Source organism: Loxodonta africana, chromosome 20 (genome assembly GCF_030014295.1).
Source record: "Loxodonta africana isolate mLoxAfr1 chromosome 20, mLoxAfr1.hap2, whole genome shotgun sequence".
Taxonomy (NCBI): Eukaryota; Metazoa; Chordata; class Mammalia; order Proboscidea; family Elephantidae; genus Loxodonta; species Loxodonta africana.
In genome coordinates, this window is record NC_087361.1 from 3,934,384 (window position 1) to 3,958,825 (window position 24,442).

At 40.3% G+C, this 24,442-nt stretch overlaps 1 protein-coding gene across 1 annotated transcript in view; it reads left to right on the plus strand.

Annotated features, from left to right (window-relative positions):
* Window positions 1-24,442, plus strand: part of MYH15 (myosin heavy chain 15) — a 209,814-nt gene that overhangs the window by 162,553 nt on the left and 22,819 nt on the right. The window contains 9 exon segments of the mRNA XM_064273474.1: window positions 3,922-3,938; window positions 4,769-4,894; window positions 6,227-6,309; window positions 6,311-6,414; window positions 9,976-10,162; window positions 10,164-10,326; window positions 12,732-12,856; window positions 15,309-15,410; window positions 18,356-18,379. Of these exon segments, the coding sequence (XP_064129544.1) occupies window positions 3,922-3,938; window positions 4,769-4,894; window positions 6,227-6,309; window positions 6,311-6,414; window positions 9,976-10,162; window positions 10,164-10,326; window positions 12,732-12,856; window positions 15,309-15,410; window positions 18,356-18,379 (931 nt within the window).

Below are 24,442 nucleotides of genomic sequence, written 5' to 3' on the forward strand. Positions count from 1 at the left end.
TCATTGAAATAGGCATTTTTTCTAATTTTCAGTTACGAACCTATACCTCCCTTTACATTCACTAAAAGCCATAATCCATACAATGGCCTACATAGGCCTACATGATCAGGTCCCCCATTACTCTCTGACCCCTTCTACTACCTTCCCCTTCCCTCATTCTGCTTTAGCCACATGACCTTTTTGCTGTGTTTTAAAAACACCAGACACACTCCCACCCTAGAGTCTTTCCCTATTTATTTCCTTGATGTGAAACAACCTATTAATTCTTCAAAGACTTGGAGGTGAGGATTAATCAAGTGGATATCTGGGAAAAGTCAGGATAGGCCTTCTTGAGAAGGTGACTTTGAGTACTTTCAAGCCTTTTTTGCTCAGTATACTTCTTTTTGTGCAGCATTTATTACAATTAATCAAACTACATGTTTAACACAATAAATGTTTGTCTCCAACTGCCAAAATATAAGCTCCAGGAGGGCAGGGGTTTTTGTTTTGTTCACTGATCTATTTCAATCACCTAGAACAATGCCTGGTGCTTATCATTACTCAATAAGTATTTGATAAATAAATGAAAAGTAGAAAATTGTTCTATGTTTGATCTTAACTATTCACACACTGTTGATCAAACCAAAAACCAAACCCACTGCCATTGAGTCAATTCCAACTCATAGTGACCACTGTTGATAGCTTCTGTAAATTTATCCAATATTTTCACCTTGTGGCGATCTATTTGCAGTTTTTCAGTTTGTCATAATCCCTTTTGTATCTTGCATACTCAAAGTGATTTATAATGGCTGCATCTAGGCCCTCAACTAGATGGACTGTACTTAACCATGCCCTGTTACTTGACTTGTTTCTCTGCTATGAAAAGCATGTAACTAGACAATTTTCTGTATTTAGAATTATTTTCAGTAATATATTCTCAGAGGTGGAACCCACAGGTCAAAGAAAATAAGCAATATGAGCTTGGTGCTCATAGGCACGAAATTTAAAGTGAGGATGACCATTTGGACTGCATGCCACCCTCTACCAGTGGACACCTCCTCTGCCCCTAGATGCTAAATCTGAAAACGAAGCTAAATTCACAACAGTTGGAAAAATTAAAAAAAAAAAAAAAAAAAACTCTATAAAGAGGGATGTATTTTTTGTTCTAACAGGACACTAAATAGGACTTGTCTTATGCTGCCAACAGGCTGTGTGACACTTTGCCTTGTTATAAAAACTTCCAATTTTATCTCTTGTGCCATTTAGGGTGTAGCCTGTGTGTGGACTCCACAGCCCAGAAACAAAGCTGGGGAATGTCTATATGTTGGCCCTGAAGGAAGTGTAGCAGAAAAAACTGTTCTGATAGGCATTGCCTGCCTCCCCCTTGTTACTAGCATTAATTTTCTACTCACTTTTTTGATGAGGAAATTGGTGGGTAAGTGAGTGGAATGAAAGTGGGTCTGTGATGATAATTCTGCATAGAATACAGGACCTTTTTCTTCCTGCCTTAATTCTTATCCTTACCTTCTAGCTTTTATGTAAATTAAAATTTAACTATATGCCTACCCAAGCCCCCTCTTCTCTAATTGGAGCTATGCTTCAGATTTTACTTCTTTTTTTGCTCCTAAAACCAATGTTTCTTTCTCACACTTCATCAATTTATTTTACTTAGCTTTCAAAGGGGGCAGAGAGTAAATCTGATCAATTAAAACCACATTAAGTGGGTTCTGGTTCTATAAGATATGTGGTATATTAGCTTCAACTCCCTAATAAATTTGCAATGCTTCAGAATCTTTTTAAATACAAGGTTTTCACTTAGAGATTCTCAAAATGTGACCCATGGACTCTGGCCTCCTCCTAACACTGAGATGCTGTTTGCTTTTTTTCATTCTGTTGTAGTTGGTACTGATGGTGTAAAAGCAGTGACAGCACTGCTGGAGCCTTAGCACGGCGACACCTCACTGTATTCACTCATTATGCTGTGTACTCACAGTTTCAAAAAAGTTACACTTTAAAATGTCCTTAATGAAGCAGTAAAAACACTAGTTTTAGTGCATATTGACTGAGTACATATCTTTTTAATATTCTATGTGACAAAATAAGAAATGCTCAAAGCGCTTCCACTGCGTACGTAAGTCTGACTCGTGATTATTTACGTTGTGAGCTGAACTAGCGGTTTTTTTCAGGGAGTACCATTTTTACTTGAAAGAACGATTGACAAGACAAACTACGTTTACTCAGACTTGGGTAGAGAAAAAAAAAAAATTTTTTTTTTTTTTCAGACTTGGGTAGTTGGCAGGTATTTTCTCAAAAATGAGCAAAGTAAGCCTGTCACTCCAAGGAAAACAACTGACGATATTTGTTGCCAATAATAAAATTGGAGCTTTCGGGCAGCAATTAGAATTTTGGAAAACTTGCGTATGCCATCGTGAACTTGAATGCTTCTCAATTTTTAACTTTTCTGATGCTATCAGTGGTGATGTTAACAAATACAACTTTTCTTTATCGTATAATGAAATATGTCAACATTTCATAATTCAGTAAGCCCACGTTTTCCTAATGTTTGTCACTGAGTCAATTCCACTCCTAGAGATCCTACAGGACAGAGCAGAACTGCGTTTCCTAGGCTGTAATCTTTACGGGAATAGATGACCAGGTTTTTTCTCCCACTGAGCAAGTGGTGAGTTGGAGTCCCTGACCATTCAGTTACAGAGTACTTAACTACTGTGCCACCAGGGTTCCTTTGTTTTTCAAAATAACTACTGTTTATTTTATGAAATCATGTATGGGTAAAAGATCTAATCAAAGTACAAAATGGAGCTATAGTTTTAATGTAACAGAGTGGAAAAAAAAAGTTCATTGATATGGTTGGATTCCATATTGTAACCAACCTTGAAGAAACTTTCACTTGTTGAGTTTTGGTGTAGTATTAAATAATAGTGACAATTACATGAAAAGGCTATGAAAATAACACCCCCCCCTTTTCCAACTGTATAAGGCTGGATTTTCTTTATATATTTCAACCAAAACAATATATTAAAATAGATTGATTTCAGAAACAGATATGAGAATCCAGCTATCTTGTATTAATCTAGAAATTTGTAAAAATGTAAAACAATACATTCTATTTTTTTTGAAAATAAAGCTTTTTTCCCCTAAAAATTGTTGTCAACACATCATTCTTAACCTATCATTGTTAAATTGTTTATTGTTATTTTAAAATAAGTAATACATCTTTTAAATTTCATTAATTTCTAGTACAGTAAATATTAGCATAATCCATGTAAAAATTTCTTTGGGATCCTCAATAATTTTTAAGCATATGAAAGGGTTCCTGAAACCAAGAAGTTTGGCTATTGATTCTTTAGTCTGAAAGATGTTTCCTTATAATGTTGAGAGTCTGACAACCTGTTTGAAGCAAGGTGGGTGGGGGTCATAAGCATTTTGGGCTTTTATGCTGCATTAATCGCAGTATAGAAGCAAGTGCCTTTGCCCAAGAATGGCTTAGCTTTTAGTATTATTTCTAATAACCAAGACATGTCTGTCCTACCTTAACGTTTTAAGGTAAACAGGGAGGGTGGACCAGGATGTAATAGGACTTCATCCATCTATGCTCACATCTCTACCATTCGATGACTATTTCTAATATTTGTTCAACAAAGTCTGTTCACAAAATACATTCACACTCATTTAATTTTCATTAACAAACTTTTATTTCATTGTGTTTTGGTCATCTAGTGCTGCTATAACAGAAATGCCACAAGCTGATGGCTTTAACAAACAGAAATTTATTGTCTCACAGTCTAGGAGGCTAGAATTCCAATATCAGGGTGCCAGCTTCCAGGGAAAGCTTTCTGTCTCTGTCAGCTCTGGGGGAAAGTCCTTGTCATCAATCTTCCCCTGGTGTAGGAGCTTTTTAGCACAGGGACCCTAGGTCCAAAGGATGAGCTCTGCTTCTGGTGCTTCTTTCTTGGTGGCATGAAGGTCCCTGTCCTCTCTACTAACTTCTATCTTTTATATCTCAAAAGAGATTGACTCAAAAGACAACCTAATTCTGTAGATTACATCCTGCCTCATTAGCATAATTGCTTCTAATCCTGCCTCATTAACATCATAGAGGATTTACAACACATAGGATAATTACATCAAATCACAAAATGGAAAACAACCACACAATACTGGAAATCATAGCCTAGCCAAGTTGACACACATTTTGGGGGGATACAATTCAGTCCATAACAAGTTGTGATGAAAATGAATGTAGTAATTTCTTTAAAATTACATGGCCTGAAATTGGTAGAGCCACACATAACAAGCAAGGAAGTGTGGTATAGAAGAGAGTGTGGTATTTGGGGTATGACTTAATTTGAATCCACTTCTACTATTAGCTATCTATATTTGTATATCAATCACATTTACGTTGTCCAATTTCCTCTGCTGTGAAATGGGTAAAATAATACCTACTTTATCAAAGAGTTAGACTTAAGCTAGACAATATATGTAAAACACTTGGTACATAGAAAATTGTCAATAAATAGTAGTTAATATTATTTTTATCGACTTATATTTAACTTCAGTGGAAATTGATTCTTTTATTGGACTCTCCTGGGAGTCCCAGAAAAGCTCATTGCCTTGGTTCTGCTTATAACTGGATTCTTGCCCTTTCTAAATATCAAAAACATGTGGGCAGGAGCCATTCTGGTTGCCTTTAAAGTCAATAATCAAGTGAGAGAGGCAATAGATAAGGAGGAAGACCATGATAAACTTATTTTGTGAAATCTTTCTGTAGGGAAATTTAGAAGGAGACTGGAAGAAAAGGAGGTTCCGATAAATCAACTTTCCAGGGAAAAGAGCATCTTTGCTCAGCAGATTGAAGAATTTAGAGGGCAACTGGAAAAGGAGACCAAAGTAATAATTCTATTAAAAAAAAATTAGCAATTACTAATTCTGCCTTTTAATTTAATTCCATCTCTTTTTTAAAAAAATTTTGTTGTGCTTTAAGTGAAAGTTTATAAAACAAGTCAGTCTCTCATACAAAAACTTATATACACCTTGCTATATACTCCTAGTTGCTCTCCCTCTAATGAGACAGCACACTCCTTCCCTCCACTCTCTATTTTCTTGTCCATTCGGGCAGCTTCTGACCCCCTATGCCCTCTCATCTCTTCTCCAGACAGGAGCTGCCCACATAGTCTCATGTGTCTACTTGATCCAAGAAGCTCACTCCTCAACAGTATCATTTTCTATGCCGTAGTCCAGTCCAATCCCTGTCTGAAGACTTGGCTTTGGGAATGGTTCCTGTCTTAGGCTAACAGAGGGTCTGGGGACCATGACCTCTGGAGTCCTTGTAGTCTCAGTCAGTCATGATGAGATTGGATATAATATGATCACTTCCATGATGGGATCTGCTGTGAGTAGCCAATCAGTTGAAAGGGAGTTTTCCTTGGGCATGTGGCCTACACTGAATATAAGTGGACATTCTGGCAAGGCTTGTGGCTTTTTGCTTGCTCTGGATCCTGTTCATCTGACCTCCAGTTCTTGGGACTTGAGCTAGCAGCTTATCTGTAGTCTTGCCTGCCAATCTTGGGATTTGTCAATCTTCGCAGCCTTTGAGCAAGAACCCTGCTCTCTGACCTGCTGATCATGGGTTCACCGCCCCCTGCAGCTACGTGAATTAGGAGATGCCTCTATCCTGACCCACGGACTTGGGAAGTTCCAGCCTCTACAAATGTGTGAGCCTTTTCCTTGATATATATGCCTCTATATATGCTTTACTGGTTTTGCTTCTCTAGAGAACCCAGCCTAAGACACATGTGAAAGAAAAGATTGAATTTTCCACATCAATGGAATAAATGAAAAGACTAGATTAAACCTCAGTGGTTCTTTCCAGTCCAAACAAGATCTGAGCCTTACGTGTTGCTAAATATAAATTTTATTGTCTAAATGTTAGTGGATGATCTCTTTGTTACCTTTGCATGCTTCATTCTTTCTAGGACTCTATGGCTGTCTTTTGTTGATGCCCACATAGTCAGTCTGGCATTTCTTTAAATAGAACTCTCTCCTCTCTTTTAACAGCAGCAATCAGATACTCTCTACTCTTTCTCCCCTTGTCTCAAATTCTCTCCCTGGTATTATTTTACTAAGTTCATGTTCAGCTTGTGGTAGGTTCTTACTAACTTTATGTGAAAAAAGTCCTGCCACTTTCAAGCCTTTCATTATGGATGGAGGTGGTGCCTTACTCATGTGTGTGCCCTGGCTCATGCCCTGCAGTCAGCTAGGTATGACTGTGACCTGTTTCGAGATCCATACAATGAAGAGCAGGAGGCCAAGCTGAGCTGAACTGGCCTCTTCTAGAAGCAATGCTGAAATGGTGCCATGGAGAAAGAAGTACAAAAACTATGCCATCCAGGGAACTGAAGACTTGGAGGACAGCAAGTGAGTAGGGCAAGGTTGTCCTTAACTTGGAATTAGTTACACTGAGGAGTATAAGAGCACTGACTATGTCTCCAAAGCCTTGTAGTATGTACTTAACCAATCTTTGCTTAGTGTATGAATAAGTTCAAGCCCAAGGCTGCAATAGTCACCATTGACAAGAAGTGCACATTCAAGAGGGGCTAAAAAAAGAAAAAAAAAATTAATAGTTCAAAGTGATAGGTGCTATAAAGGAGTCCTGAGGAGAGGAAGAAAGCCCTTCTTGGGAGTAAAAGAGAAGTTTTCATAGATGTGATTTTGAGCTATGGCTTAAAAATGGGCTATCACTTAAAATCCTATATTTCATTTGGGACATTGAAATAATTGGATTTATGTATGCCCTTGGCTCTGTACATTAAAGTCATCGTGTCTCTAGTCTACAACTTGCAGACTAAAAAGCGGTCTATGAAAGATGGAGAGGGATAGCTAGAAACATGTTAGGATCTGTCATCACGCCTTGTGGAACAGGCGTTGCTTTGAGAAGGAATTATCCCCAGGCCACCCCCAAGGTTAGACAATCAGCTTCATAGCCAGCTCCACATGAACCCTTCAGAAGTTTTTTCTGCAGGAACGACAGAAGTTTGGGGCCCAGCTGAATCAAGACTTGGTTACAAAGGTTAGTACTGAAACATTTTGCTTAGAGGTCAAGGAGTTGTGTATCTATCATAGAGAGTGTCAAACTAACTCCAGTTTATAATCATTAAAGGTTTACTCAAAAGAATGCGTCCCTGGCTTTGGTAGCTTGGCAAAAATCCAGGGCAGATCAATATACTTCTCTTTAGATTCAACCAAAAATACCGTTTCTCAGTTCTTTACCTAAATCTTTGAGAGGCATTGCTGTACAGTTGTTAAACAGTCCCTCTGTTCTGCCCCAGAAGGGGTACAAAGTGATCCAACTCTGTATCCAAGGTAACTTAAAAAGGACTTTGGGATGACAGACACTAAAAATACCTGCAGTTTTAAAAACTCTGGGCTCCTGAAAAGTGGGGCTTTGAACTGAAATGCCTCCTCCTACCCAAATATGGCATTTGCTTCCAAAGTAAAAAAAAAAAAAAAAAAAATTCCTTCTAATGATCGAAACGTTTAGGTGAAAGTGCCTACCTGTCATTCAGTTGGATGGTTTCTTTGGGGGATAAAAAAGAGGGGAAGAATATAGACTGCTTTATGACTACATGGATTTGTTCAAACTAGTTCTGCGGTAAATGATAACTAAAGCAAAATATGGCAATATGCAACACCCTTCTTTAAAATTAGTTGACCATCAGATAAATAAAGGTCTGTCTGTATCATGCTTTTACTGTAAATCACATCAGGGAGATAGACAGCTACAAAAATAATCCTAAGATCCTGTATTTTAAGTTAAAAGGTTAAGGCTCTGCCTGCTTTGATTTTCAGGCTTGGCTTCACCTATTGAGTTAGTTTAGCAGAACCATGTTCACTGTAAACTCAATTTACTGCCTCTAAATTCCGAATTCCCCAAAGATAGGGCTTTGGTTTCTTAACCTCCCACATCCACTCACATATCCTAGGTGCTTACGGTTGGGGAGTTAAATAGTTGCTGGTATTAAATCTAGAACAAAGTTACCAGTGAAATGAGGGTGACCAACTCATTCCAGTTTGACTAGGTCTTTCACAGTTTTAGCAGTGGAAGTCCCATACCCTGAGGAAACCCCTCATTTCTAGACAAACCAGCACAGTTGGTCACCGGAAGTAACACTCATATTATCTGGCACCTATCAGACATTCCTAAGGCAGTTAACATATGTGTAATAATTTCAGAGACCGCGGTAAACAGAATTTCCTCCTAACAGTTCAGGGAATGGATCACAGAAGTGAAGTGAGCATGGTTGGAAAACTAGTGAGCAAGGAATTGTTGGTAGAGCCCAGGTCCTTCCTGGAGGCTGAGCACAGATTGTTTTTTGCAGGATTCTACAACAAATGCACTTTATGACTACGTTGTTCTGTTGGGCTAGTTTTGTGATACATGTTAATTCTGAGGACCTTTTTCTTGTTTAATAACAGTAAAACCAACCAAACCCACTGCCGTCGAGTTGATTCCAACTCATAGCGACCCTATAGGACAGAGTAGGACTGCCCGATAGAGTTTCCAAGGAGCACCTGGCGGATTCGAACTGCCGACCTCTTAGTTAGCAGCCATAGTGCTTAACCACTATGCCACCAGGGTTTCCTTAATAACAGTGGATCAGAAAAAGCTTTGGCAGGGACTCTGATACTTTTACACCAATATTCATTGCAGCACTATTCACAATAGCCAAAAGGTGGGAACAAGTGTCTGTGAACAAATGAATGGATAAACAATATTGGTATATACATACAATGGGATATTGCTCAAACACAAAGAGGAATGAACCCGACTTGAATTTTGAAAACACCCTAAGTCAAATAAGTCAGCTACAAAAGGACAAATATGATCCCACTTAACATGAAATATTGGAGAATATGCAAATGCACAGAGATAAATTTCATTAGTGGTTACAGGGTGGGTGGGAGAGGAAAGGGGGGTGGGCATATTGCCTAAGAGGCACTGAGTTCCTGTTAAGAATGTTGGAAAACTTCGGAAAAGCGCATGGTGATGGCTGCACAACATGGCAAACGTAATGTCACTGAATTGTACGCTAAAAACGGTTGACATGGAAAATGTTAGATATTTCACCACAATAAAAATTAAAGAAAAAGCTTTGGTACATACAGTACCTTTCATCTATGGAGTATAGAAATGAGTAAGAATGGGATTGCCCGTGTCCCTGCAGGAAATGTAAGTGAGAAAACATATTTCATCCGTTAGAATTCCTAAGAGCACTGCATTATGTGAGTGGTAGAGGGAACACTTTAATAAAGCACTCCACCCCAAAAGAGGCTGGAGTAACAAACAACCGGGATTAAAATACCTGCTGCTTATGCTTTTTTAAGAGCAGTGGGACCTATAATTGAGCACACTGATGGCACGAATCTGGACACATCAATTGGGGGAGTAGAGGAGGAAGTAAAAATGTTCAGAGAAGGGTATTGCCAGAATGTTTAGGATCTGCATTTGAGGGAGAGGGAATGAGTGGGAGAGAGCATTCCTCGGAAGGAAGCAACCCAGCCAAGGAGGCCTTTTAGAGACTAGATGTGCCTGTGGATATGCTTACTGTGGGCTGGTCAATACAAACTTCCTTTTTCTTCCATTTCTTCCGAAATCATCAATAATAAAACCTGCATTGCTTATTAAAAGTTTAGGTAAGCAAATACAGTAACTCAAAGAGGCCTTGAATTCCAAGTCCAGGTTGCCAAAGGGTGGGGTAAATGCATGTGGACCCAGGAGCCAGAGGACGACGGTGAGCAGACATTTCAGCTCTGTAGACACGAGGAGGTCATTTGCAGTCATGAGCTGCTTTTGCTTTCCCCTGTGAAGCTAACTTCAGAGGCCACTCTGTTTTGTACCCAAGCACTATCTTTAATCAAGGACATACTGGGTAGACCCTGAAGGCTGCTTCACTTGCCCTTTGGGTCTCCCCTTCCCAGGAAGAAGCTGGCAATTAGGTTGCAGGAGTCTGCTGGAGCCAGAGAGGTAGCCAATGCTAGAAACGCCTCGCTGGAGAGCGCCAGGCACTGACTGCAGCTTCATCTTGGGGATGCCCTGCCTAACCTTGGGAAGGCACGCTCCCCAGCAGCGGTGCTGGTCCAGAAGCAGTGGCGTTTGGACAAGGCCCTTGGCTGCCTGGAACTAAAAGCACGAGGAGGCTCAGGTGTTGCTGGACATCTCTCAGAAGGAGGCCCAAGCCCTTAGCAAGGAACTCCTTGAGCTCAAGCATGCAAATGAGGAGAGCACTGTGAGCTGGGAGACACTCAGGAGGGAGAACAAGAACCTCCAAGGCACTCTGAGCTGAGCAGGGGCTGAGACAAGAACGAGGCACTGTGGGAGAGCCTGGCTACAAGGGCATGGCTGTCTTCTGTGGGCAGGGGGCCTTGGAGCTGTCAGTGCAGGTTCCCACTCATGCTCTAACTTTTCAATTTTCAATGCTTTTTGAAATTTTTTAACCACAGAAGTTATTTTTTTCTTAAATTAATTCCAAAAATAAGACTTTTTCTACCTCTAGCCTGTTTTATTCTCTAAAGGAAGCCATTGTTAAGAATGTAGTAAGTACATGGTGTATTTTCCAGCTTAACAGATGTTTCTAAAGCACATTCTATATGCCAGGCATTCAACTATTCACTGTTTTACTCTGGAAGTTATACTGAGTCACAAAGAGTTTGGTAATTTGTCCAAATTCACAGTCAATAAGTTGCAGTTCTGGGGCTTCAGCCCAGCCAGCTTGGCCCCAGGATATACACACTTAGCTGCTGAGCTCTGCCACCTCCCCGTGTGGTTCTTCGCATGCCTGTATGTGGAGACCTACCACGTGCTTTTGAACAGCTATATAGTATTTTGTAATGAGGATGATTATCATCATTTAACTAGACCTTATTAATTTTATATCCAATTTTTCACAATTATGAACAGCCTATTTTTTTTTTATTATTATACGTCCCTGTACATGTACTTGTACACATGTAAAAATATTTCAGTAGGATAGAGCCCTAGAAATGAAATTGCTGGGTTAAAGGAATGAATTTTTAAATTTTGGTATATGGGTAGTCCCCAACTTACAGTGGGGTTCCGTTGTGATTTCTTCATCATAAGTGGGTTCTGAAGTAAGTTGAATACTTTTTTTTTTTTTTTAGTGTTCATTATTATTGCCTTTTATTATCAGTATCTTTATAAAATCGATCTTTACTTGTCTTTGGGGGTTGGAAACATTACATATAAACTTACAGATATATTTTAACATTTTCCGTAGTACTTACTGCAATAAGATGTACTAAAAAAAAAAGTCCTAAGCGAGGTTCGTTGTACCTTGAGTGTCAAACAGACTTTCAAAGAGGTTGCCAACTTATTCTACTACCCACAGTGACCTGCATTAAAACCCTGAGACACCCTGGAAGCAAGTTCATTACTACTGGAAGCATCAGTGAAACTCGCTTTCTCTGTTGACCTTCATGGTGCATGATCAGGTCCCTGACTTGGCATGTGAGAGGTGTTGGAACAGTGGTTATGAAACTTAACCTTCCTCAAACCACCGGAAAGACTTGGTAAACACAGCTGGCCAGGCCCTCCCCAGAGTTTCTGGGTCAGTTATGTGAATAATTTGGTCGGGCTGGGACTGGGGCAGAGGTCTCTCACGGATGCTGTCCAGGTTACTATAAGGTGCAGTCAGTGTTGAAAACCAGCAGCACCAGCTTTCTTTTGGAACCTCTTTTCTGGAGAAGGCCTATTAGAGAAAGATTATTACTCACACGATAATTGTAATCTAAATTGTTTTTGTAAAAATCTAGTCATATCATTGTGCCCTGCTGGTGTAGTGGTTAAGACCTACAGCTGCTAACCCTTAGGTTGGCAGTTTGAATCCACCATTAGCTCCTTGGAAATGCTTGGGGGCAGTTCTACTCTGTCCTGTAGGGTCACTATGAGTCAGAATCAATTCAACAGCCATAGGGTTTAGTAACATCATAGCCCTGTGAAGAAAGTAATAACCCAGGATCTTAGAGCCAGAGGAATGTAGTGAGCCTTGAGCCTACTCCACCACCTATGGACTATAGGGTAATTCCAGGTACCAGGGGCTTCCTTCATGAAACGCCAGAACCGACAGGAACAATATTAGGTGCCAGAGGTTTTGTGACTAAAGGCTTGTCTACAGGAGAGACTAGCCACAAGCCATGAGGTACTTTAGCTAAAGCCACTGTCTTCCCTGAGCCCCTCCGAATTTGTCATATCTGGGCTCATGCCTTGAGTGTTGGCAGGAAATGACTCAGCTTATGTTTTAAGCCCCTGTCCCAGTGTGGAGCAGTAGCTGACACCATGGTAGCTGAAGGACATTTGTGGAGTTGATCACTAAGAACTCACCATGAAATTTCAGGGATTCCAAGTCTGTATCTTGGAGTGAAACTGTCAGTATTTGTCATGGCTCTAATGAGCAGGACCACTGTGTAGAGTTGTTCAGGTTGTCCAATGCACAATACCACGTGAGGCACTTGTAGACAACGTTTGGCAGATGGTAGAAAAACGCATCAAAGAAGCGATGCTTTTTTCTAATTCTATATATGCTAGAGGTGGCCCTGCGTCAAGTTACCAAGGGCCATGTGGCCATGGTCCCAGCAGACCTTTGGGAATAGTATGTTGTACCTGAGGTAATGGGTCACAGACCAGTGTCTTTCACTACTTTTCTCCTGTTTCTCTCCAGAAGAGATTTCTGACCTGACAAACCAGGTTAAAAAAGGAAACAAGAATTTAAGTGAAATGGAAAAGGTCAAGAAACTGATGGAACAAGAGAAGACTGAAGTCCAAGTGGTACTGGAAGAAGCAGAGGTATTATCTCCCAGAGAAATGTTTTCATTCATAAGACAAAGCAGTTCTGTATTCTAGTGACAACAACAACAACAACACAATGACACATATTCAAGTGTTTACTACATGCTAGGCACATGCAAACTGCTTGGTATTCATTATTTCATGTAAATAGAACTATTGTCCCCATTTTACAAATGAGGAAATTGAGGCCCTAAGACCGGAATAAATAATAAGCCCGGTGCCGTCGAGTCGATTCCGACTCACAGTGACCCTATAGACCCTATAAGATAAATAATAATGAACACAAATCTCTTGATGGTAATGAAAACAGGAACCATGTCTGAATTGTTCGCCAATTTATCTCCAGTGCCTAGACCCTCACTACTAAACATGTTGTACTGTCATGCTCATTAAATGGTTAAACCCTTCGAAGACTCGTTCTCACAGCTGAATTTCATCTTCTTGAGCCACCCTTGGAATAAGCACCTAGTCGCATTAAAATCCAGTCCACCCCTACCCCCAGCCCCACACCAGGAGAGAAAATGAATTTTAAAAGTCATGGGAGTTCAACAACAATAAATAAATAATTAAAAAAATAAAAATAAAAGGCATGGGTAGTCAGTTTTAGGCAGGCTTTTCGAAGGTACAATAATGAAAAATAAGATCAAAAGGATGGCTCTGTGATGTCAGCATTGAATGTCTGTAGGAAACTTGCCAGGCAGGAGAGGTGTTCATATTACCGTCTCCACAGAAAGCTGTCAAGTAGGCAGCTTTGGGCACAGCTTTTACCCTGTTATTCATGAATGTTTTTGGAGGTCTTCTACATTTTATACAGAATCCTTTCAACTGGTATCACTGGGACTCCTACCAACCTTGTAAAACTGGCGAACACTGTTTTCATTTCCTTGGTCACTTTTCAAATGTTCCTTTGGTTCTCTAGCCGTCTTAGCTAGGGACTTTCTGAAGCCAACGCCTGAACGCAAAGAGGTAACTTTCATGGTAGAAATTTCAGGTGCCGTAGGAAACCAGTGAGAAATAGGATGGGCAGAGACAATTTGAGTCCTGCATAACATATAGGCACCGCAGCGTATTAAACTGACCAACACCCACATCTAAGAAGGTAAGAATGACATTAAGGCCAAAGCTCTCATACTGTTTAGTACCACCAGATGGCATTCTATTCTATTCACATTCTCTCAAGTTCTATCTTCACTCACATCTATAAATACTTAATCAGCTTGGACATGTATTTATAAATTGGGTTATTTCTTTTCCTGGGCGAGTCTTTATGAGAAAGCTTATCAGAATTTTTTTAAACCACAAAACTCAAGGTACCTCAGGTCACTTTCTCCAAAGATTTACTTTCTCAGTGCATTCTAGAGAGTTAGAGGTGACAGTTTTCCCCAAAGGAACTGCACCATTCCCTCTGAGGAAATTGCTATCCTAGCATTTCTTGTGGGTTTATTTTCTTTTACATTGAAGGTAGTGTTGAGAAAACAGCAAAGAATACCTAAAGCCATATTAAAATTCCCAACATCTTTCTTGTTTTTAATATTGCTATTCAGTCTTAGTGTTTACTTCTGGTGGTGTGGACTAAGCTGCTCCTGCCCTCAGGACTGTCCATAGTTAACTGGCCAGGAGATTGTCGTCACTCCTGTGGCCTTCATAAGCATCTTCTTCAGTATCCTCCAAGTGTGTGTGTCTGTTTGTTTCTTCTTTTATATGAATTTTATCTTTGAAACAGGCTTTAAAGCTTTAGACAACCTACACTTTTAAATTGAGTCACCTTTATAACATCCGTGGTAATAATAGCTTTGTGTATATTTAAGTGCTCAGAGGGGCAGCGGACATCCTATGTGTCAAAGCAAGTCCATCTGTAGTAGTAGCAGTAACAATAACGGTGATAATTGTTCACTTGGAGTAGTGTGTGCCAAGCACATTCTAATTCCCATATTTGTTCTCCATATGACAATATTTCAGCACTATCGTGTTGCTTGTTCTCTGAATTCATTCAACTTTTCTTCTATTCCTCTTAAAGTATGATCTTCAGAATTAAATAAAAGATTCCAGGTTGGATCTATCATTTTCCTTCCTCTAGCTTTGATATTTTTCTTGATTCATCTTCAAGCTTGAACACATCAGAAAAAGTCAAGAGAGATCATTGCAAAGTTTAAAGACAGTCACAGACAATATTGCAATTTCCTACTTAAAAAACGCTTAGAATTCTAGATTTTTTGACTAGAGTTGAAACCCCTAAGAATGTCAAAGTTATAAGTGAAATGACAAACTAAAGTCATAGCTTGTCTCTAGTTTTGTTCCAATTTTCAGTGACCTGACTTTGAACCAAAGACCTCTCCCAGAAACTTTAAAGAGAGCTATATCAGTGACATACATTTTGAAGAGAAAAACAAACAAACAAACTTTTGTCCAAAAATGAACTTAATTTAGTGTTTTTATGTATGTATTTCAGGGAGCTCTAGAACGTAACAAAAGTAAGATTCTTTGTTTCCAGCTTAAACTCTTGGATGCCAAAGCAGAACTTCAAAGAAAGCTTTCACAGAAAGATGAAGAAGTATAAAAATTTTGATATTTAAAATTATGTTAAAGAGCAACAGTTGCATATCTCAGAATCCTTGACTGAACAGAGCTCATTGTGTTTGGCTAGTTTTATGACCCCGGTTGGAACATTACCAAAAAAGTAACCATTCTAACCTGTACTACAATCTTTCTAATAAAGTCACAATTATTAATATAACTCACCCCATTGCCATTGAGTTGATTCTGACTCACAGCAACGCTATAGGACAGAATAGAACTGCCCTGTATGGATTCCAAGGCTGTAAATCTTTATGGAAGCAGAATGCCACACACCACAGTGCCCGGTGGATTTGAACTGCTGACCTTTCAATTAGCAGCTGAGCACTTTAACCACTGTGCCACCAGGGCTTCTTAATATAAAGGAATACCTCTATATAATTACTGCCAAGTTTTATGATTCTATTATATTTGAGCATCATGTAAGGCTCAAGATAATAAACCAGAAAACCATAATTACTCATAAGGACTGTGTATACTGTCTGGGTCTCCCTATATCAAGTCTCTCTCGGGCATTCAAGAAACTGACTGATAACGCTGAACCCTGGGGAGGAAAAGAATTAAAAAAAACTTGATGTTATACACTAAAATTAATGTCAGATGAAAGTAAAGTTTCCACATACTCCTTGCCCCTACCTGTGGTCGTTTGGAGAGGGGCAGAAGCCAAGAGCTGATCTACTCATTGCATCCCTGTTGAAGTTACTGAGTCTTAAGAGTCAGGAAATGGAATTAGACAGGACTCGTGGGCTGCAGGATCTTTTCTTGTCTTCATCATAACAAGCTGATGACTTTCGACATTCCACTTCTTAGCTCCTCAGTGAAGTGAGGGATGAAAGCAGCCAGCTACACGTCACAGAAGGTGGTGAGGAAGATCAGTCAGCTGATGTTGGCAAAGCACTTCGCGCTCCATAGATCAAAGGCACAATGATAAATACATGGAATTAATGATAATTATATCATCTCTCTCATCTGTTCCCTTAAGTCAATGTCACAAGCTAACAACAATAATCATTTTGAGTCTGTAGTTCAACTGGCAACTCAAATGCTTGATAAACAACTTTTAAAAAAAATCTGTTAGCGTGTCCAATTTAACTGACCTCTTTCTTTTAGCCTATTTTCAGACAAAAGTCCCTTGGGGGTCAATTTTTTAATGAGGATGTCAAGCCAAATCGGTCCTCTGTATGCGAGTTCTCTTTGCTCTCATTCACCTGCACTTCCCCCTAAAAGACTAACTGTGGTGAGGAATTCAGGTCTACTTAAGCCTTGGAGTCAGTGTCTAAAAGATTTTTTTTTGATGAAGGGCAGAAACATTTGGGTTTTGATATTTGCCCTACTACCTTCCATGAGGAACAAAAATGAATGTCTCCTTGTGTAGTTAAAAAAAAAAAAAAATCCAACTGATTTCAGTAACATCAAATCTGTGCCTATAAATAAACTGAGCGGAGGAAAAATGAATCCTCAGAGAGTCTGCGTCTAGTCAGGTACATCTGAATGTTAGAGAGCAGTTCGCCAATTATAATAATTTTAGTGCAAAGGAAGCCAGAGATCCAAACAGCTTGGGCTGGGAGAAGAGAGAACAGAAGACGAGACGGGAGCTGGGAAGAGGCTGAAAAAGGAAAGGGAGGTCTGGAGGGAGGGGCTGAGCTATTCATGAGTTTTAATTAATGACTCAGAGTAACTATGATGGTAAGCCGGAAAGGGGAGATGAACACATCTTACAAAACATCCCGGATTCTGTCCCAGACCCTTTCTGCCCTGTGAGAGTACTGATTGTGTCAGACTGCCTTGGTTTAATCTGAGGAAGCACTTATCAGACATCAGAGCTAGTGGTAAAACGGATCTTAAGGAAATTGAATAGAATTCCAGGAAAAAGAAGGTGAGCAAAGGATAAGATTTCAGAAACCAGGTAAGTTATAGGACTGAACAAAAATATTGCCTGAGGACAAGATGAGGCTTGAGGTCCTACATCTGCATAAAACTTCCAGAACTCTTCAGAAATTGAAGGAGCCCAGCAAGACAGGTCAGACACCCAGGAAGTTGAAGGGAATCAAGAAAGCACAAGAAGTTTGACATAGAGGCCAAAGCAAAACCTTGCTAGTGCAGCAAACTGGGCAACTCATTCTCTACTGCCAAGATCTCCCATCCGTTCTGGTGAGGACTCACACTGAGTAAGGATGATTGAGAGCGCTGTTGGTGATGACAGTGTGAGCTGGTGTGTGTGGTGTGCTTCATTTGGTCAACAACTATTTGAGCACCAATGTTTGCCAGATGCTGTGCCTGATAGCTTAATCAGGGCTTTTCAAACTTTTATGAATGATAGAGCTTTTTTTTTTTTAATTTTCACAATAGTTATAGTGACCATAACTAAAAGTTATGGTGCAGTCACGATGGTAAAACAAAAAAACAAACTTATTGCTGTTGAGTCGATTTCAACTCACAGAGATCCTATAGGACAGAATAGGTGAGGAGAAGTATTGGTACTGGCCTTCATCCTCTCCATCCTAGATGCAGGAAAGGGGGAAGAATGTCAGTGGCAAGCTTGAAGCTAACTGGTGCCTGTGACTGCCCTGCTGCAAGGCTCAGGACTGGCTGAACACAGGTCAGCCAAGTACATCCTGACCTTCAGGGGCCACCAACTATACCACTGTCCCCAGCTCTGGTATTCAAGAAAATGCTGAAATGTGTGAGGGTCATCATGCTGGCCCCAGAGCCGGGGTACATGGGGCCTGTATCTGCTCTCCCTGAACTCAGCCAGAGAGGCACTGAAATTACTCAATCTGTCATAACACGTTTATTTGTTTGTTTTGGTTTGCTACTTGTAGAAGACTTAGGAAAACTTGTCTTCCAAAGGGCCAGATAGTAAATATTTCGACTTTGTGGGCCATATGGTCGTGTCACAACTACTCAACTCTGTAGTTGTAGCTGGAAAATAGCCATAGACAATAGGTACACTGATGAGTGTGGCCAGATTAGGTCCAAACCAGCTAATGGTTTGCCCAACCTGGCCTACAGCCTCAGGTATCTAGCACAGGTTTCCTCAGCTATCTTAAAGTAGAACGTTCCTATGAAGTCTTTCCTTAGCCAAAATGGCGTGAAGCGAAGAAGCAATTACCGTTAATTTATATGGGAAAAACATCTGAGCTTTCCAGCCCTTAGGCACATCTTACTAACGGAAGCACAAAATAAATCGAGGTAAAGCACGGATGCTCGCAGGCACAGTTCAAAACTATGGCAACTTGATGCTGAGATGCTGAGCGTCCTTCCTGGGGAAGGAGGTCTGAGACGCCACTCTCACTGCTCAGAGTGTGCTGTCTCTTCAAGGGCTCACTGCAAAACAAAGGCTGAATTCTATTCTGCTTTTTGCCTTTTTTTTTTTTTTTCTTAAAAGCAAAAATCCTCTTCAGATTTCTTTCTGTTAGATGAAACAGATACTAATGTAGGTCTCTCCTAAAAGTGAAGTGACGTAAAGCGAGCACTGGAAAAGTCGGGGACACGTGTAAGCTCAGTTATCTTTTCCTTCCATATAGTCTGCTCCTCTGAACTCAGTAAGGTCAAACTTGGCTGCATGCTTACAACTTATATGTGTTATCTGTCTTAATTTCCCTCATTGTCTGAGTCTCTGCGAGAAAAATGTGTTTAAATCTCTCCCCATTTCTAAGTAAAATATTTTAGTGTGTCTTTGAAAAGTCAAATCTCAAATTTGGACATGGATTTTAGTTTGCAAAGTATCTTGTTAATCTTTTTTTTTTTCTTAATTGAACTTTAGATGAAGATTTACAGAACTAGTTTCTCATCAAACAGTTAGTACACACATTGTTGTATGGCATTGGTTAACAACCCCACGACATGTCAACACTCTCCCTTCTCAACCCTGGGTTCCCTGTTACCAACTTTCCTGTTCCTTCCTATCCTCCAGTCCCTACCCTAGGGCTGCTGAGCCCCTTTAGTCTTGTTTTGTTCTATGGGCCTGTTCAATCTCTGGCTGAAGTGTAAAACTCAGGAGTGGCCTCATGACTGAGCCAAAAGTGTGCCCGGGGGCCATACTCTCAGGGCTTCTCCAGTCTCTGTCAGGCCAGCAAGCATGGTCTTTCTTTATGAATTAGAATTTTTGTTCTACATTTTTCTTCAGTTCTGTCCAGGACACTCTATTGTGATTCCTGTCAGAGCAGTCAGTGGTGTAACCAGGTACCATCTAGTTGTACTGGACTCGGTCTGGTGGAGGCCGTGGTAGATGTGGTCCGTTAGTCCTTTGGACTAATCTTTCTCTTATGTCTTTAGTTTTCTTCATTCTTCCTTACTCTCTAAGGGGTGAGGCCAGTTGGAGTATCCTAGATGGCCGCTCACAGGCTTTTACGACTCCAGATGCTACTTACCAAAGTAGAATGTAGAACATTTTCTTTATAAACTCTTTTATGCCAATTGAGCTAGGTGTTCCCTGACACCATGGTCCCCACAGCCTCCCGCCCAGCAATTCGGTCCCTCAGGGAGTTTGGATATATCTATGCAGCTACCATGGCCCTCCCTTGAACAGGCTATGCTGGCTTCCCCAGTACTGTGCACTGTCTTACCCTTCACCAAAGTTACCACTTATCTATTGTCTATTAAGTGTTTTTCCATCCCCATCCATCCCCTTCCTGGTAACCACCAAAGATTGCTTCTTTTTGTATGTAAACTTTTTCATGAATGTTTACAGTGGTGGTATCATACAATATTTGTCCTTTTGTGATTGACTTATTTCACTCAGCAAAATGTCCTCCAGATGCATCCATGTTATGAGATGCCTCACAGATTCATCGTTCTTTAGCATTGCGAAATACTCCATTTTGTGTAGGTACCACAGCTTGTGTATCCATTCATCTGTTGACGGGCAACTAGGTTGTTTCCATCTTTTTACTATTGTGGACAATGCTGCAATGAACATGGGGGTGTGTGTGTGTGTGTATATATATATATATAAGCCCAGTGCTGCCGAGTCGATATATATATTCGTGTGATGACTCATTTCTCTAGGATATATTCCTAGGAGTGGGATTGCTGGATCATATGGTATTTCTATTTCTAAGGAAGCTCCATATCATTTTCCAAAATGATTGTATCATTTTGTATTCCTCCCAGCACTGCATGAGAGTTGTGATCTCCCCGCAGCCTCTCCAACATTTGTTATTTTCTGTTTCATTAATTTGTGCCAGTAATGCTGGGGTGAGATGTTATGTCATTGTGGTTTTGATTCGCATTTCTCTGATGGCTAGAGATCGTGAGCATTTCCTCATGTGTCTGTTGGCCGCTTGAATGTCTTCTTTGGTGAATTGTGTGTTCATTTCCTTTGCCCGTTTTTTTAATTGGATTATTTGTCTTTTTGTTGTAGAGGTGTTGGATTTTCTTATAGATTTTAGAGATTAGAACTTTGTCTGATTTGTAACAGCCAAAATTTTTTTTCCCCAGTTTGTAGGTTATCTTTTTACTTTTTTGGTGAAGTCTTTTGATGAGCATAAGTGTTTAATTTTTAGAAGATCCCAGTTATCTAGCTTATCGTCTAGAGCTTGTGTGTTGTGGGTTGTAGTTTGTATCCTGTTAATGCCATATATTAGGGCCTCTAATGTTGATCCTATTTTTTCTTCTATGCACTTCATAGTTTTTGGCTTCATATTTAGGTTTTTGATTCATTTTGAGTTAGTTTTTGTATATGGTGTGAGGTATGGGCCCTGTTTCATTTTTTTGCCGGTGGACATCCAGTTTTGGCAGTACCATTTGTTAAAAAGATCATCTTTTCCCCATTTGATGGATTTTGGGCCCTTGTCAAAGATCAGGTGACCATAGGTGGATGGATTTACATCTGGGTTCTCAGTTCTGTTCCCTTGGTCAATGTATCTGTCATTGTACCAGTATCAGGCTGTTTTGATTGCGGTAGCTGTATAGGAGGCCCTGAGGTCAGGTAGTGCGAGTCCTAGTTTATTCTTTTTCTTCAGTAATACTTTACTTATCTGGGGCCTCTTCCCTTTCCATATGAAGTTAATGATAAGGTTTTCCATCTCTTTAAAGAATGTTGTTGGTGTTTGGATTGGATTGCATAGTATTTGTAAATCACTTTGGGTAGAATTGCCATTTTTTGTTGAGTTTACCTATGCATGGGCGTGGTATGTTTATCCATTTCTGTAGATCTTTTTTGGTTTCTTGCAGTAGTGTTTTGTAGTTTTCTTTATATAGGTCTTCTATTCCCAAGGATTTAATTTTTTTAGGGGCTACTATAAATGGTATTGTTTTCCTGATTTCCTTTTCATTGTTCTCCTGGTATATAGGAATCCAGCTGATTTTTTTATGTTTATCTTGTATCCTGCTACTCTGCTGAATCTTTCTATTAGTTCCAGTAGTATTCTCATGGAGTCTTTTGGCTTTTCTTAGTATCATATCATCCACAAATAGGGACAGTTTAACTTTCTCATTACCAATTTGGATGCCCTTTATTTCTGTTTCTTGCCTTATTGCTCTAGCTAAGACTTCCAATACAGTGTTAAATAGGAGTGGTGATAAAGGGCATCCTTGTCTTGTTCCTGTTCTCAAGGGGAATGTCTTCAGCCTCTCTCCATCGAGAACGATGTTGACCATCGGTTTTTGTCTTTTTGATCATTTTAAAGCTGGGTCAGATATATTAGAATTAAGAAAAATCCCACACTTCACCAATAGAGATGAGCAGTGTTGCAAGAGAAAAATGACCTATTGAACTATTAATTTAAAATTAATTAATTTGTAAGTTTCTATTCTGATTGTAAGTTTCTATTCTGATTTTTTTCCCCCAATCTGGTTTCTTTTCCCAAATTGTGGTTCCCATTTCAGAAAAAAAGGAAACTTCTTACTATATTGTCCTTGGCTGGGAGTGCTTCGTTTTTCTTAAAAAAAAAAGCACTCAAGGAAGTTTTCATTTTTTGACTCTGCATGAAATGTGTTGATTGTCCAGCAGCCATTCTTCAGGCCTGTTTTATACCCATGCATCTTAAACCATAGCACTTTCTACTTATTTGCAGGCACTCATGAAGTTTCATAAACAACTGAAGAAAAAGTACAGTTCAAAACATTCATTTGACTCCTTAAGTAAAATGTATTTCTTGCAGAGGATTTGAATGGGCTAGGGATCTCTGGTGGTGTAGTGGTTAAGAGTTGGCTGCTAAATGAAAGATCGGCAGTTCAAATCCAGCAGGTGCTCCTTGGAAACCCCATGGGGCAGTTCAACTCTGCCCCATAGGGTTGCTATGAGTCAGAATTGACTCGATGGCAACAGGCTTGGCTTTCTTGGGTTTAGTCATGTTTTAGTGTTTTTGTATAGGGAGAATGAGCTGTGAAAAAAATGAGAATTTCTCCAACCTAAGACAGTGGAATGTCGTAAAGCTTCTGGTGATATTGAGTGTGAGTGTGCCTATTAACTTTACATACTAGCATCCCTATAGGGTTCTGATCTGGGAGCTGAACAAAAGCCTAGGGCCAGAGGCTAGGCATGAGAGACCTGCCTCATGTTGTGGAGCTGGTAGATGGAGCTGGCAGAGGAGAAGTGCTAATCCTGGGTTCTGGAACTGGAAAGAGGTATTTGCCATGGCTACTTCTGGGACCTCCCCCTACCATTGACAAGAAGCTGGTCATGAAAAGTGGCACTTCTACTTATCCCCCTTCTCCAAACTCTGGCCACATTCCTATCCCCCTGCAAGCTGTAAACCTTCCTGATTGGCCTCAAAGCTGATGACAGTCTTCTCAATGCCAATTCAACGTGAAATCTAATTCTGACGCAAGACAAATACATTTTTGCTACTTATGCTCATGGGCTGTGTGAAGAAGGTCGAAGGCTCTACTTCCCTCAGCCTTGTCTGCCTGTCCAGCACGTGACCCTCTTTCATGGGGTGAGCTTACAGGGCATGAATTAGTTACAGAAGTTAAACTGTCCTGACTCCAAAACCAAAAGCCAAACCCAGTGCCACAGAGTCAGAGCCTTAGAACAATGAAAGATTTTTTTGGCTCATGTCAGAGTCCGGTGTGGTCGGATTGCTGGGCCCAATCCAACTAGGATGCAGGATGGTCCCTCTCTTCAGAGTCATTAAAACCTCGATTCCTTTTATCTTGTGATGCCACTGCCTTCCATACATGCCACCAAGTTTGCCACAGACAGGAAAAATGAGTGCAGGATCACACAAGTAAAAATTTTATGGCAACGGTGCACATCAGTTCTTTCCATGGTCCATTGGCCAGAATTCAGTTGTGTGGCCGCAACCTAACTGCAAGAGGGCTGGGAAAGGAAGCTTGCTGTGGTCCCAGTCTTCTCACTGCCTTCCTGAACACGTATGGCCGCAACCTAACTGCAGGAGGGCTGGGAAAGGAAGCTTGCTGTGGTCCCAGTCTTCTCACTGCCTTCCCGAACACATAGCTATTGCTTCCACTTCTGCCATTCTGCGAATTTGGTTTCAGTATGGGGTTTTTGGTGTTAGGAAGGAGTACTGAAGTAAACTCAACGTCACTCAGCAACTGATTTTCTCAGCCAGTCTTTGGTTGTACTCTCCATCTTCTGGAGAAAGAAAGCTATGTTTTTCTAGGAGAGTTTAGCATCTCCTGGCCATTAGAGCAGCATTGCTAGATCTCAGGACTTGTTTTAAACTAGGTGGCTCTTTCCTACCTTGTCTAGACATTTCTCATCATTTGAATTGTTTTAAATATTATGACTGTCTGAAAGGGTGTATTTTCTTTGTTCTTAGCTACTCTAAGGATCCAGATGTTTGCCCTACACCTTCCTTTAGGAAGTCTCAGATTTGGCTAAGGATGTCCCATAACAAAACAAGTGGCTGTCAAGTCAATTCTGACTCATGGTGACTTTATTTGTATCAGAGTAGAATGTGCTCCAAAGGGTTTTCAGTGGGTGATTTTTCAGAAGTAGAATACCAGCCCTTTCTTCTGAGGTGCCTCTGGGTGGACTTGAACCTATAGCTTTTGGTTAGCAGCTGAGTGCATTAACTGCCCTGTAGAAACCCAAAAAGA